The sequence below is a fragment of the Canis aureus genome, chromosome 16 (genome assembly GCF_053574225.1).
Source record: "Canis aureus isolate CA01 chromosome 16, VMU_Caureus_v.1.0, whole genome shotgun sequence".
In the NCBI taxonomy this organism is placed as follows: Eukaryota; Metazoa; Chordata; class Mammalia; order Carnivora; family Canidae; genus Canis; species Canis aureus.
The window spans coordinates 19,647,395-19,662,165 of record NC_135626.1 but is presented as its reverse complement, the minus strand read 5'-3'; the positions used below and the strand labels follow the sequence as shown (position 1 = coordinate 19,662,165).

The 14,771-nt window shown below is 36.4% G+C and overlaps 1 protein-coding gene across 10 annotated transcripts in view; it reads right to left on the bottom strand.

Annotated features, from left to right (window-relative positions):
- NF1 (neurofibromin 1) overlaps positions 1-14,771 on the bottom strand; it is a 273,767-nt gene that overhangs the window by 29,387 nt on the left and 229,609 nt on the right. For all 10 annotated transcript variants that reach the window (XM_077852082.1, XM_077852085.1, XM_077852077.1 and 7 more), the window contains 8 exons: positions 12,152-12,345; positions 10,885-11,025; positions 10,449-10,728; positions 9,332-9,546; positions 9,023-9,084; positions 8,778-8,892; positions 8,160-8,261; positions 6,259-6,399 (listed from right to left, as the gene is read on the bottom strand). In XM_077852082.1, coding sequence (XP_077708208.1) covers positions 6,259-6,399; positions 8,160-8,261; positions 8,778-8,892; positions 9,023-9,084; positions 9,332-9,546; positions 10,449-10,728; positions 10,885-11,025; positions 12,152-12,345 — 1,250 coding nt within the window. The remainder of the gene's footprint in view (positions 1-6,258; positions 6,400-8,159; positions 8,262-8,777; positions 8,893-9,022; positions 9,085-9,331; positions 9,547-10,448; positions 10,729-10,884; positions 11,026-12,151; positions 12,346-14,771) is intronic.

Genomic DNA, 14,771 nt, shown 5'->3' with positions numbered 1-14,771 from the left:
GAAGCTTGCAAATTCCAAAGATAAAAAGAAGATTCTTAAAGCAGCAAGAGACAAGAAATCCCTGACTTTTATGGGGAGGAGTATTAGGGTACAGCAGACCTCTCCACAAAGACCTGGCAGGCCAGAAAGGGCTGGCAGGATATATTCAGGGTCCTAAATGAGAAGAACATGCAACCAAGAATACTTTATCCAGCAAGGCTCTCATTCAAAATGGAAGAAGAGATAAAGAGCTTCAAAGACAGGCAGGAACTGAAAGAATATGTGACCTCCAAACCAGCTCTGCAAGAAATTTTAAGGGGGACTCTTAAAATTCCCCTTTAAGAAGAAGTTCAGTGGAACAATCCACAAAAACAAGGACTGAATAGATACCATGATGACACTAAACTCATATCTCTCAATAGTAACTCTGAACGTGAATGGACTTAATGACCCCATCAAAAGGCGCAGGGTTTCAGACTGGATAAAAAAGCAGGACCCATCTATTTGCTGTCTACAAGAGACTCATTTTAGACAGGACACCTACAGCCTGAAAATAAAAGGTTGGAGAACCATTTACCATTCGAATGGTCCTCAAAAGAAAGCAGGGGTAGCCATCCTTACATCAGATAAACTAAAATTTACCCTGAAGACTGTAGTGAGAGATGAAGAGGGACACTATATCATACTTAAAGGATCTATCCAACAAGAGGACTAACAATCCTCAATATATATGCCCCGAATGTGGGAGCTGCCAAATATATCAATTAATAACCAAAGTGAAGAAATACTTAGATAATAATACACTTATACTTGGTGACTTCAATCTAGCTCTTTCTATACTCGATAGGTCTTCTAAACACAACATCTCCAAAGAAACGAGAGCTTTAAATGATACACTGGACCAGATGGATTTCACAGATATCTACAGAACTTTACATCCAAACTCAACTGAATACACATTCTTCTCAAGTGCACATGGAACTTTCTCCAGGATAGACCACATACTGGGTCACAAATCGGGTCTGAACCGATACCAAAAGATTGGGATCGTCCCCTGCATATTCTCAGACCATAATGCCTTGAAATTAGAACTAAATCACAACAAGAAGTTTGGAAGGACCTCAAACACGTGGAGGTTAAGGACCATCCTGCTAAAAGATGAAAGGGTCAACCAGGAAATTAAGGAAGAATTAAAAAGATTCATGGAAACTAATGAGAATGAAGATATAACCGTTCAAAATCTTTGGGATGCAGCAAAAGCAGTCCTAAGGGGGAAATACATTGCAATACAAGCATCCACTCAAAAACTGGAAAGAACTCAAATACAAAAGCTAACCTTACACATAAAGGAGCTAGAGAAAAAACAGCAAATAGATCCTACACCCAGGAGAAGAAGAGAGTTAATAAAGATTCGAGCAGAAGTCAATGAAATTGAGACCAGAAGAACTGTGGTGGAACAGATCAACAGAACCAGGAGTTGGTTGTTTGAAAGAATTAATAAGATAGATAAACCATTAGCCAGCCTTATTAAAAAGAAGAGAGAGAAGACTCAAATTAATAATATCATGAATGAGAAAGGAGAGATCACTACCAACACCAAGGAAATACAAACGATTTTAAAAACATATTATGAACAGCTACACGCCAATAAATTAGGCAATCTAGAAGAAATGGACGCATTCCTGGAAAGCCACAAACTACCAAAACTGGAACAGGAAGAAATAGAAAACCTGAACAGGCCAATAACCAGGGAGGAAATTGAAGCAGTCATCAAAAACCTCCCAAGACACAAGAGTCCAGGGCCAGATGGCTTCCCAGGGGAATTCTATCAAACGTTTAAAGAAGAAACCATACCTATTCTTCTAAAGCTGTTTGGAAAGATAGAAAGAGATGGAGTACTTCCAAATTCGTTCTATGAGGCCAGCATCACCTTAATTCCAAAACCAGACAAAGACCCAACCAAAAAGGAGAATTACAGACCAATATCCCTGATGAACATGGATGCAAAAATTCTCAACAAGATACTGGCCAATAGGATCCAACAACACATTAAGAAAATTATTCACCATGGCCAAGTAGGATTTATCCCTGGGACACATGGCTGGTTCAACACCCGTAAAACAATCAATGTGATTCATCATATCAGCAAGAGAAAAACCAAGAACCATATGATCCTCTCATTAGATGCAGAGAAAGCATTTGACAAAATACAGCATCCATTCCTGATCAAAACTCTTCAGAGTGTAGGGATAGAGGGAACATTCTTCAACATCTTAAAAGCCATCTACAAAAAGCCCACAGCAAATATCATTCTCAATGGGGAAGCACTGGGAGCCTTTCCCCTAAGATCAGGAACAAGACAGGGATGTCCACTCTCACCACTGCTATTCAACATAGTACTGGAAGTCCTAGCCTCAGCAATCAGACAACAAAAAGACATTAAAGGCATTCAAATTGGCAAAGAAGAAGTCAAACTCTCCCTTTTTGCCGATGACATGATACTCTACATAGAAAACCCAAAAGTCTCCACCCCAAGATTGCTAGAACTCATACAGCAATTTGGTAGCGTGGCAGGATACAAAATCAATACCCAGAAATCAGTGGCATTTCTATACACTGACAATGAGACTGAAGAAAGAGAAATTAAGGAGTCAATCCCATTTACAATTGCACCCAAAAGCATAAGATACCTAGGAATAAACCTAACCAAAGATGTAAAGGATCTATACCCTCAAAACTATAGAACACTTCTGAAAGAAATTGAGGAAGACACAAAGAGATGGAAAAATATTCCATGCTCATGGATTGGCAGAATTAATATTGTGAAAATGTCAATGTTACCCAGGGCAATATACACGTTTAATGCAATCCCTATCAAAATACCATGGACTTTCTTCAGAGAGTTAGAACAAATTATTTTAAGATTTGTGTGGAATCAGAAAAGACACCGAATAGCCAAAAAAGAAAACCATATCTGGGGGCATCACAATGCCAGATTTCAGGTTGTACTACAAAGCTGTGGTCATCAAGACAGTGTGGTACTGGCACAAAAACAGACACATAGATCAATGGAACAGAATAGAGAACCCAGAAGTGGACCCTGAACTTTATGGTCAACTAATATTCGATAAAGGAGGAAAGAATATCCATTGGAAGAAAGACAGTCTCTTCAATAAATGGTGCTGGGAAAATTGGACATCCACATGCAGAAGAATGAAACTAGACCACTCTCTTTCACCATACACAAAGATAAACTCAAAATGGATGAAAGATCTAAATGTGAGACAAGATTCCATCAAAATCCTAGGGAAGAACACAGGCAACACCCTTTTTGAACTCAGCCACAGTAACTTCTTGCAAGATACATCCATGAAGGCAAAAGAAACAAAAGCAAAAATGAACTATTGGGACTTCATCAAGATAAGAAGCTTTTGCACAGCAAAGGATACAGTTAACAAAACTAAAAGACAACCTACGGAATGGGAGAAGATATTTGCAAATGACGTATCAGATAAAGGGCTAGTTTCCAAGATCTATAAAGAACTTCTTAAACTCAACACCAAAGAAACAAACAATCCAATCATGAAATGGGCAAAAGACATGAACAGAAATCTCACAGAGGAAGACATAGACATGGCCAACATGCACATGAGAAAATGCTCTGCATCACTTGCCATCAGGGAAATACAAATCAAAACCACAATGAGATACCACCTCACACCAGTGAGAATGGGGAAAATTAACAAGGCAGGAAACCACAAATGTTGGAGAGGATGCGGAGAAAAGGGAACCCTCTTACACTGTTGGTGGGAATGTGAACTGGTGCAGCCACTCTGGAAAACTGTGTGGAGGTTCCTCAAAGAGTTAAAAATAGACCTGCCCTACGACCCAGCAATTGCACTGCTGGGGATTTACCCCAAAGATACAGATGCAATGAAACGCAGGGACACCTGCACCCCGATGTTTATAGCAGCAATGGCCACAATAGCCAAACTGTGGAAGGAGCCTCGGTGTCCATCGAAAGATGAATGGATAAAGAAGATGTGGTTTATGTATACAATGGAATATTACTCAGCTATTAGAAATGACAAATACCCACCATTTGCTTCAACGTGGATGGAACTGGAGGGTATTATGCTGAGTGAAGTAAGTCAGTCGGAGAAGGACAAACATTATATGGTCTCATTCATTTGGGGAATATAAATAATAGTGAAAGGGAATATAAGGGAAGGGAGAAGAAATGTGTGGGAAATATCAGAAAGGGAGACAGAACGTAAAGACTGCTAACTCTGGGAAACGAACTAGGGGTGGTAGAAGGGGAGGAGGGCAGGGGGTGGGAGTGAATGGGTGACGGGCACTGGGGGTTATTCTGTATGTTGGTAAATTGAACACCAATAAAAAAAATTAAAAAAAAAAATAAAGTCACTGGGCAAAGCCCAGGAATTTGCATTTTAAAAAAAAACCCAAAAGCCCACAACAGCGATTTTTAAAAGCAAACTGAAGGTGTTTAGAGCCTCAGCTTGGGTTATCTAGATTTCTATCTTAAAGAAAGAAAAACATGAGCATTTAAAATAAATGTAGAGAAATGTTTAGAGCAGCACTGTTTATAAAAGAAAGAAGAAAAGACAGAAACAAATCAATCGTTCATTAATGGGCAAATGGTTGAAAAAAACTGCGGCTCATGCATATTGTAAAACACTGTAGCCATTACAAAGAATTACATGCACAAGTGCATGTGTATTTATGTGTGTGTGTATATATATATGTGTGTGTGCATGAATATGTGTTTAGAAAGATGTTCACTTTATATTAAATAAAATGCAAAGTGCAGAATACTATATAAAGTATGATTACCTATTAGCCTGCTATATGTACAATTTTTTCTAGCTTTATTGAGGTATAATTGACAAATAAAATTCTAAGATATTGAAAGTGTACACCACACCTCACATATTTAATCACACCTACCCCTGCTTTTGGTGAGAACATTAAATCATTAAATATAGAACTTAAAGTTCTACTCTCTTAGCAAATTTCAATTATACACTACAATGTTATCAACTATAGTCACCATGTTATACATCAGATCCTCAGACCTTAATCACCTTATATCCTGGCGACTTTTAATAAGCTTTATTAACTCTGATCCCTAGTATCCTGGGGGCACTGAGGTCAGTATTAGCTCCTGTTATGGGCTGTTCTGGCAATGAAAATCCCAAGGCAGATACTCCTAGAGAAACATTTTATTTACAAATATTTTTATATCCAAACAAACGGCCAATATCTAGCTATCTTTCTGACCACCACTGTCCTAAGACAACCCCAGAAAAGAGCAAAGGGGATTAGGAAAGAGGGGCTCTTGTCACAAATCAGATATACAAATATGGACAAGTTATTTAACTTCTTTGTTCTTTTCTATTTTGTAAAATGGAAGTCTGATGGATAAATTTCAAGGTAGCTATTAAGCCTACACCACATTTGGCAGACTAATCAGAGTGTTTAGCTCAGCCGTCCTCACACTTAAAACCATGCTCCTATTCTTTTTTCCCTACCCACAGCTTTGTTCAAATTCACTTCAAGTAAATCTCTTGTTATAAACACATATCTTTAAAAAAATTCCTCTCTTCTTTCCTAGACTCTTCCCTTTTTTCTCCAAAGACAAAAAAGGAACATCATTTCATACTGTTACGTCTCTTTCTCTACACTCTGTAAACCAGAATTCAACCTCAGTCAAGGTTGATAAATGTTCAGAAGGATGCTAATGGTATGTTTCAAAGTGGGATTAGGCAAAACAAAAAACTAGTATAATTAAGTACCTAAAAGTTTCCTTCAGACTCTCCAACCTACTTTTTTCATTAAGTACCACTATTCAATAAAAATAAGCTTATATTTAGATTATTTTTTCATGTGTGAAGTGCAGAGTAGAGAATGCTAATAACTTTTACTTTTGGATTATGAAAACACAAATAATGATTGTACAGTGCATAGTACAGCATAGCACAGCACAGCTTTTAGCATAGTAGCTACTATTACTACTCAGTATTTTTTATCCCTATTCTGTTTACCAGTATTGGGTGAGTACTGTTTTCTGCTATTTTTATATAAAAAAGTTTAAAGAATTTTTTATAAGCTGTTAGGGAACTATACTCACGATAAGCTGCATTACAGAACTGCATACTAAAGTTATGGACCTCTTCTGATTTTCAAAGGACAACAACAATAAAAGAGGAGGCATTATACTTGTGCATCCTCTAGGATGCTCACTGAAAGTCAGCTTACCTTGTCATTGAATACCCGCAGACTGTCTAAGGTGTGCAGGTTTTGTTCCAGAAGCGCACTGCCTGCTGAATACAGGTTGACCTCATCGAGCTGTAGCACAGCCACAGCCACCCAAAAGAGGGCTTTGTGCAGAGGGGAGTCCTGGCAAGGGCCACGCATTCCAGATTAGTGAGATGAACTATAAACAGTCTCATCCAAAACACATTGCAGTATAAAACAAAGCACATTATCCCCCGAATTATGCAGGTTTTCTTTTTGGGGGAAAGTAAATATAAGGGTAAGCTCTTTATCCATTCCCTGTGTGTAACTAAAGATACTGTTAGCCAGACGGAGAACCTCAGCCGCCTCCTTGGATTTCTCCCTGTTCTTTGATTCCAAACTCCAGTCACCAAGTCTTGCTAATTCTTCCAAAGTAGTCTCTTTTGTATTTGCTTATTGCTAATAACACTATCCTATGCCAACCTTCTTTCTTCTAAATGTGGATTCCTTCTGCCTCCAGTATCCCCCTACTCCAATCTCCTGTGCACGCTACTGCCAGAAGGACCCTTCCTTTAGTCTTCCTTTAGTCTACTACTCATTTGCTTAAAAACAAACAGGTACATTTCCAAACTCCCTTCTGAAGAATCTTGGATGTTAGATTGGTTCTATCCAATCTTTACAACCTTCCATCTCACTATTCTCCTGCAAAGTTTCTCCACACTACTAGAATGGTCTACCTACGATCCCTTCATTGTCCCAGCATTCCTGTATAATTCTCCTGCTGTATGTTTGCCGGGCAAGGCTTTCTCCCTTTCTCTACACTAAATCGTACCTATCTCTTTAACCTTAGACTCTATCCTTTTAATTTTGTCACCTTTACCAGTATAGTAATTTCTTGCTGTTCTGAATTAAAGATACGTATTTTGGGGAACCTTTATTTAAGAGTGTGGTATATGGGAAAATATAAGGACTTTAGGGTCAGACAGCCATGGAAGAGAATCATGGCTCTGTCTTATTAGGTATATGAACTTGGGCAAGTCACTTAGCCCTTCTGAGCCTCATTTTAACTTCTAAGATAAGGATGAGAAAACAATTTTGTGCAATTTAGGTTTAAAAGATATGTCTGTAGAACATAGAACATATAACATACAGGTGTTTATTTCTCTGTAATCTCCCTCAAATCTGGCATATCTTTGTACTCAATTCACATAATTATACAACTTCAGAGTCAGAAAATAATAGTCTGCCATCCTCTAGGCTAGTTTACTCATTTTATCAATGTGGAAACATGATGTTCAGATATATTAAATGACCTGTTCCATATCACAAAGCTGAGATAAGCTCAAACCATCCTGAAACAGTGGCCACATCATTTTATTCCTTTTAAATATTGCCTTCATTTAGCACCTAAACTCTCTTGATGTACAGGTATACTTGCCCCAGCTTTATATTTCTCCACAATAATGATCATGAACTAGCACACTACATATTTTACTTACTTTATTACCTATTCACTTCCCAACTCCCACACTCATCCCCAGAATATAAGCTCCATGAGGAAAGGAGTTTTATTAGTTTTCTTTAGGTACTACATCTCTAGCACCTAAAATGGTACTTGGCACATAGCAGATGCTCAGTGAATACTTACTGGATAAAAGAATTAAGAATATATACCTCTTTTTCTTTTAGCACTGATGAGACAAATACTTATAAGCTCTTGAGAACATACTCCCCATACTTATTCTCCCTCCCTTTAATATAAATTCTTCAAACAACTAAATTTAAAGACAAGAAGTTCTACTTTACAGCTTTTTCTTTATAACTTCTTCTCGGTTCATTTTCTGAACTCTTTGAAACAAAATAAAGTAACATTTAACACTGATACCCAAAATAAACGCATTCATTTTCTATATAGTAATTACCTTATTAAGAAGTGGTTGTAATTTGGTTAGTGCTATTACTGTAGCTTCTATCAGAACTTGACTGTTGTAAGTATCAGGTCCTTTTAAGCAACTCTCAAGTGCCTTTTAGGGAAACAGAATTTTTTATTTTACTTTCATTGAAATAAAACATCAATTCCTAAACTGAATCTCACAATCAGTTCAGGAACAATTCCTTATTTAATAAGTGACAGAATCATTTTCAATGCTATGGTATTCTTGGTAAACAGATCATTTGGGTTTTCATTTTTAAATATTTTAGATTATATTCTAATACATTAGGCATTATTATATTAATTACAAATTATGTAATTTTATGTAAGGCTAGTTTTACCATATAGTTGAATGCTTTGAAAACTGATAAAATACTAAGAGTACCTTCTTAGCAAAAGAGATAATATGTATTTTAAGATACCTTCTTTAGAGGTTTCTTCATTTCAAAGAATTACAATAAAGAAAATAATTCAGTTCATTGTTTAAAAGTTTAATGACCAACATACAAGACATTTCATTAAATTCAAATTTAGATGTCCCTTAGAAAAACACAAGATCCGCTTTACAACTTAAGAATCACAAATATTTGGGAGGGGGGAGGGGTACCTTGCTAAGAATACGGATAATCTGTTTTATCTGCCCATGAGACACTCGTTTGCTAATACAGCCAAAGACAACAAGAGCTCTTGGTTGCAGGGATGGATTATATTGGAATGCAAATCTGCAATTAAAAAATCCAAAGAGTTTATGAAAAACCTTTATTTTAAATAATTAAAATACTGGTTATGCAGTAGTACTTATCTTTTCAATAATACACATACTTTTACAACTTAAATTTAGTTGGGACCTACCTTTGAGCTAGTTCTGTCCACTGGTCCAGCCACTTGCATGTTGGAATATCTCTCATACATGCCTTAAAAAAAAGATACTCTAAATATATTTATGTTCATAAATGTTTTTAGAAACATTTAAATAATGTGAATTATAATGTCATTTTTTATAATGTCATTAAATAAATGACATATAGAGTATCAATGAACGTGTTCCATGGGAGTGTTTTTATTTAAGCATTATGCATGAACAGAATAAACTATTTCTTCTTTACACTACTAGTGAATTAAAAAAAAGATCTCTGTTTCTTATCATTTTGCCTAATGTACCTCCATAATCTCCAACAAAGCTTCTGTGACTGTTTCCAAGGATGTCAAAGCAAAAGTCTCCCTTTCATAGGAGCCAGGAGAGAATGACCTGTCCCGGTAACTGGAGCGAAAGGCAATGACGGCAGCTGACTTGACTTTACTAATGCCAAACAGCAGGTAAAACTTGGGTAATGAGAACTCTGTCAAACTGAGTCTCAAAACTTGCTTTGTCTCTTCTGTAAAAGAAAAAAGTAACAAGGAAAGACTTTAAAGATATTAACTTTTTTAAAATTCTAAAGTGCCAAATTTCACGTTGTATTTAGAAAATCTGAGTGTCATATCAAAATTATATAACCATGCTTCCTACACCAACTCTGTAGATATATTATTCTCAAAGCTCACTGCTTTTGCTCCATTTATCTATAAATTCATGACAGTAACACAACACTGTTAACTGGTAGAGTCTTTAGCTTCTGTGATAACTCTAAGAATCTACCTAACAAATGCACATAGAAAATCTTTGCTATAAGAGCACCTGGGTGGCTCAGTCAGTTAAGCATTTGACTCTTGATTTTGGCTCAGGTCATTATCTCAGGGTTGTGGGATTGAGCCCCATGTCAGGTGCCATGCTTAGTGGGACGTCTGCTTGAGGATTCTCTCTCTCCCTTTGCCTCTTCTCCCCCATTCACTCTGTCTCTCTCTAAAATAAATAAATAAATAAATCTTAAAAAAAAGCAAAAAACCTCTGCTCTGCTATAGCTTGAAATAGAATGGAATTAATCTATTCTTTTCCTTTTTGATAATATTTCATGTCATCATCACAGGCTTCAATAAGCAACTAATGTTAAAGGTATCGCAATAATGAGTAAGATAATTTTTTAAAAAGATTTTATTGATTTATTCGTGAGACAGGCAGAGACACAGGCAGAGACACAGGCAGAGGGAGAAGCAGGCTCCATGCAGGGAGCCTGACGTGGGACTTAACCCCGGGACCCCAGGATCACACCCTGGACCAAAGGCAGATGCTAAGCCACTGAGCCACCCAGGGATCCCCAATGAGTAAGATAATTTATGCCCATCAGGTGGTATAAAATGGAGTCACAAATTGCAAACCACAAAGTACTTTCTGGAAACTTACCACTAAAATGAAGCTGTGAACAAGTACACAGAGAGTGAATGATATTAATGACCAATCCATGTGTGGAAGCTCTAAGGGAGAGTGGCCCTGTAGCTACTAAGAAAGTAACAACATGGAAGAGGTAGGGGAGATGAGCTGCCACATCAAGGGAATTGTTGAAGGACAGCATCAGCATGTAGCGTGCTAGAATAGCAATATCGTCCCACATAAGATGTTGCTCTAAGGTAGGAGTTGGAGATAAACATGTCTTGTCAATTATTTTGCACATCCTTCCAATAACCTGTAAAGAAACAGAATTTTTAAAAACGGGCTAAAACAGTTTTATCACAAAAAATTTCAGTTTAACCTTAAAATGACTAGTTATAATATAAACAACTTCTGGTAGTAAAAACAGACATCATGCCAAAGCCCAGAAGGCAAAGGAAAAGTTGATTACCTTGCTTGAAACCAATTTCACGTTTCCAGAAGCCAAAGCTACAGCAGTATCTGCCATCACCTCAGCTTTTATTGATCCCAAGCCACCTGTTGCACTGGTTTTGATGAAACTGTCTAGTACAACATCAAGGAGATCTGTAATCTAGTAGAAAAGGGAAAAATAACATATGTTTTAGCTATTCACTCCACCAACTTTTTAATTTAAAAATATTTCAAAGCAGCAGCCCAATCAACATGAAAATTCTATTTTACCTAAAGCCCCCCAAATACTAGGTTTTATTTAGAGACGTGTCAGTAAATATAATTCATTAAATATCCAAAGAAGGATAAAGATATTCACTCAATTACTTCAGAGATTAAGGGACCAATATTTAAAAATTTAAAATGTCCACAAATACTATTTTCATCTACTAGCAAAGCACATCTGTTCTCTTCTAAGACAGTAATGTATGCTTAACATAAAATATAATTATTTTAAAACATAGGAAGTGACATCAAGTATTGAGATGTTCTGTAGAACTGGCTCCAAGGTCATTTCAAATTATTTAAAGGATTTGCAGCATTGTTTGAGTAGGGTACTGCTGCCTTAAACGATAACTTTGAAGAAATGATGTGGACAATTTTTATCAAACAAAAATAAAATACTACATTGTGTTCTATATCTTAATACTGGTATTCTTGTGCTAGAACCATACATGAAAGGCATCTAAAATAATATTGCTAACAAACATCTACTGACATTTATGGTACATAAGTACTAGAATATTTTATACAGCACTATTCAGGGGTGTCAAGTGGCTCAGTCGGTTTAGTTTCCCATTACTGAATTCAGCTCAGGTCATGATCTTGGGGTCATGAGATCAAGCCCTACACTGGGCTCTCAGCTAGGCATGGAGCCTGCTTGAGATTCTCTCTGCCTCTACCCCCACCACTCATGCCCTCTCTCTCTCTCTCCCCCTAAAAAAATAAGACAGGGCACTATTTACTAGAGACAACATCAGATTTTTAAAGTTAAATTCTATGTAATTATGCTATGGAAAAGAGTGCTAAAATAATTAGTGTTTTTCTGGCTCTGAAACATGCATGAGAAAACTACAATTCTGAACCAAATCAAGAATTAGGGGAATATCTGCATGCTTTTTGAAAGAGGGGACTATCTTTTCTACAGCTATATCCCTAGTGCCCAGCACAATGTTTTCTACAAAGGGGTATTAGATTAATATCTGTATCACAGAGGTACTAGACAAATATTTGAGCAAACTCAATACCTGCCCAAGGCTCCCCCATATTTTGGCCTGGATAGATGGGTACATCTGTTTCTCATTTATGGTCATTGTTATCAGCTTATCAAGAATAGCAGTAACTCTCTGTCTTTTGGCATCATCATTGTGCTTACAAAAACGGACTAGATTTGACAGCCACGGAGTCATGTATTCCAAACAAAGGTGTTTCAATTCAATACCTGGGAAAAAATATACTATTAGCATAGATGGTCAATGAAAATTACATCAACAGTTATCTAAAAATAGAGGATTGGGGAAAATAAGGTAAAAGGTAAAGGTCATTACATAGAATGTGGTGTGGAGAAAAGAGATTTGGCCAATATATTAAAGACAGAGATGAAGAAAAAAAGCCATGAAAAAAGTAAACTTAAAGCCAGTTGGCCAATTTTTGAAAAGTTTTACCTACTTTTTCTCCCTCTTAATCATTCCTCTTCTAGTTAAAAAAGTTATTGTTTTATTCTAACTGTAAAAGGAATATATGGCAATCACAGAAAGTTACTTGAAAGGAAAACATTGCCACAAGAATAAAACTGACATTAATATACCTCATCTCTCCTCAGGCTTTCATAGCTACATAGAGATAACATATATTTGTATGTGTGTATACACATAAACCTACCCCAAGTCCCCCATAGGACTATGCTGTATATGCAGTATGTTTTGAATATTTTCTTCACCACACATTATACTGCTATTATTTACTCATCATTAAAAATTTTCTAAAAACATGTTTTAACTTTTTATTTTGAAGTAAATTCAGACTTAGAAAAAAATACAAAAATTCCTCTATATAACTTTATCTAGAGTCCCCAAAACACTTTTTTTATTGTGGTAAAATACACATAATGTAAAATTTTCTATCTTTAAGTATACAGTTCAGTGGGCCTAAGTACGTTCACATCATTATGCAACTATCACCAGAATTCATCTCCACAACTTTTTCATCTTCCCAAACTGAAATTCTGTACCTAAAACATTTTTAATGGTTTCATATTATTCCATCATACAAATCTGATAATTTAATTAGTTCTTTATTATTTCATCTTTAGACTGTTCCAGTTTTTTGCTGTTATACATACTGGTATATGAAGCTCAAAAGCAGGCAAAATAAATCTGTGGCAACAGAGGTCACAGTAGTCATTACTCTTGGTGAGGGGATAGAACTAAAAGGAGCCTTCTGGATGCTGGAGATGTTCTGTATCTTGATCTAGGAGAGGGTTTTATGATGATTCACACATAAAAATTCATCAAGCTGTTCACTTAAGATGAGGGTACTTATTGACAGGATATACCTGAACTTAAAAAATCTAAATAAAAAGTAATGCTGTAATAAACATCTGAACATTTACTCCTTACAATAAACTCTAGAAGGTGGGATCATGAGGCCAAAAGGTATGAACACTTGATACCCATTTCCAAAGCGCTTTCTCAAAAAATTGCCCCTGTTCACAATTCCATAGGCCATCAACACTGAATTATAAACAAACTAACAGGGACGCCTGGGTGGCTTTGCGGTTGAGCATCTGCCTTTGGATGAAGGCATGATCCCTGGTCCTGGAAGAGAGTCCAGCATCAGGCTTCCTGCGGGGAGCCTGCTTCTCCCTCTGCCTATGTCTCTGCCTCTCTCCGTCTCTCATGAATGAATAAGTAAAATCTTAAAAAAACAAACAAAACCCTTTTGCCAATTTGATAATTGAATGTTATCTTGCTATTCTTTCAGTTATTTCTTTGATTTTTATTAGTGAACTTCTTAAAATATATTCCTTTTTATTATGACCTGCATGCTATTGTTGTTCTTTTGATCAACCTATACGAACTCTTCATGATTAAAGATATTAATCTTTTCTAATATTTGTTGCAAGCATATTTCCTAGTTTTTTTTTTTTATCATCTTTTTACTTTTGTTTATGTTCCTGAAATAGAGATGTTTGGAAGTTTAATGTAGTCACTTATGCTCACTGTTTCCTTTATTTTCATCAACCACGTTTTTGCTTCATAAAGTCCTTACACCCAGAAAGCAATGAAATATTCTTCTTCCTCTTCCTTTTTTTAATGGTTCCAAGTTTTTATATTCAACTCTTAAATATAGCTAGAACTTATTTTGGTATCTTGTGGTTTGGGGAGAAGTGAAGACCCAACTTAATTTGCTTCCCAGCCTCATTATTTTAATGATTTAATCTTTCCCCCATCAGTTCATGACACTTCTTTATCAATCTGTTTCTCTTAAACTGATCTGATTGCTGATTCTTAAACAGCTCTGCTTTAATTATGATACTGTTATGTGTTCAGATGTCTGCAACAAGTGTCTCTGTTTTCTTTCTTTTCAACATTTTCTTAACTATCCTTGTTGTTTCAAATGGAATTTATAATCATCTTAAGTTCTACCTCACTTTTTTTTTTTTTTTTTTTTCTTAAGTAGGCTCCACACCCAACATGGAGCCCAGTGTGGAGCTGGAACTCTGGAGCCTAAGATTACAACCTGAGCTGAGATCAAGGGTGGGGCGCTTAACCAACTGAACGACCTAGGTGTCCCAGTTCTACCTCATTCTTAGTCCTCAAATCCTGTAGCTATTTTGATGGGAAAGCACTGAATCTATAATAATCA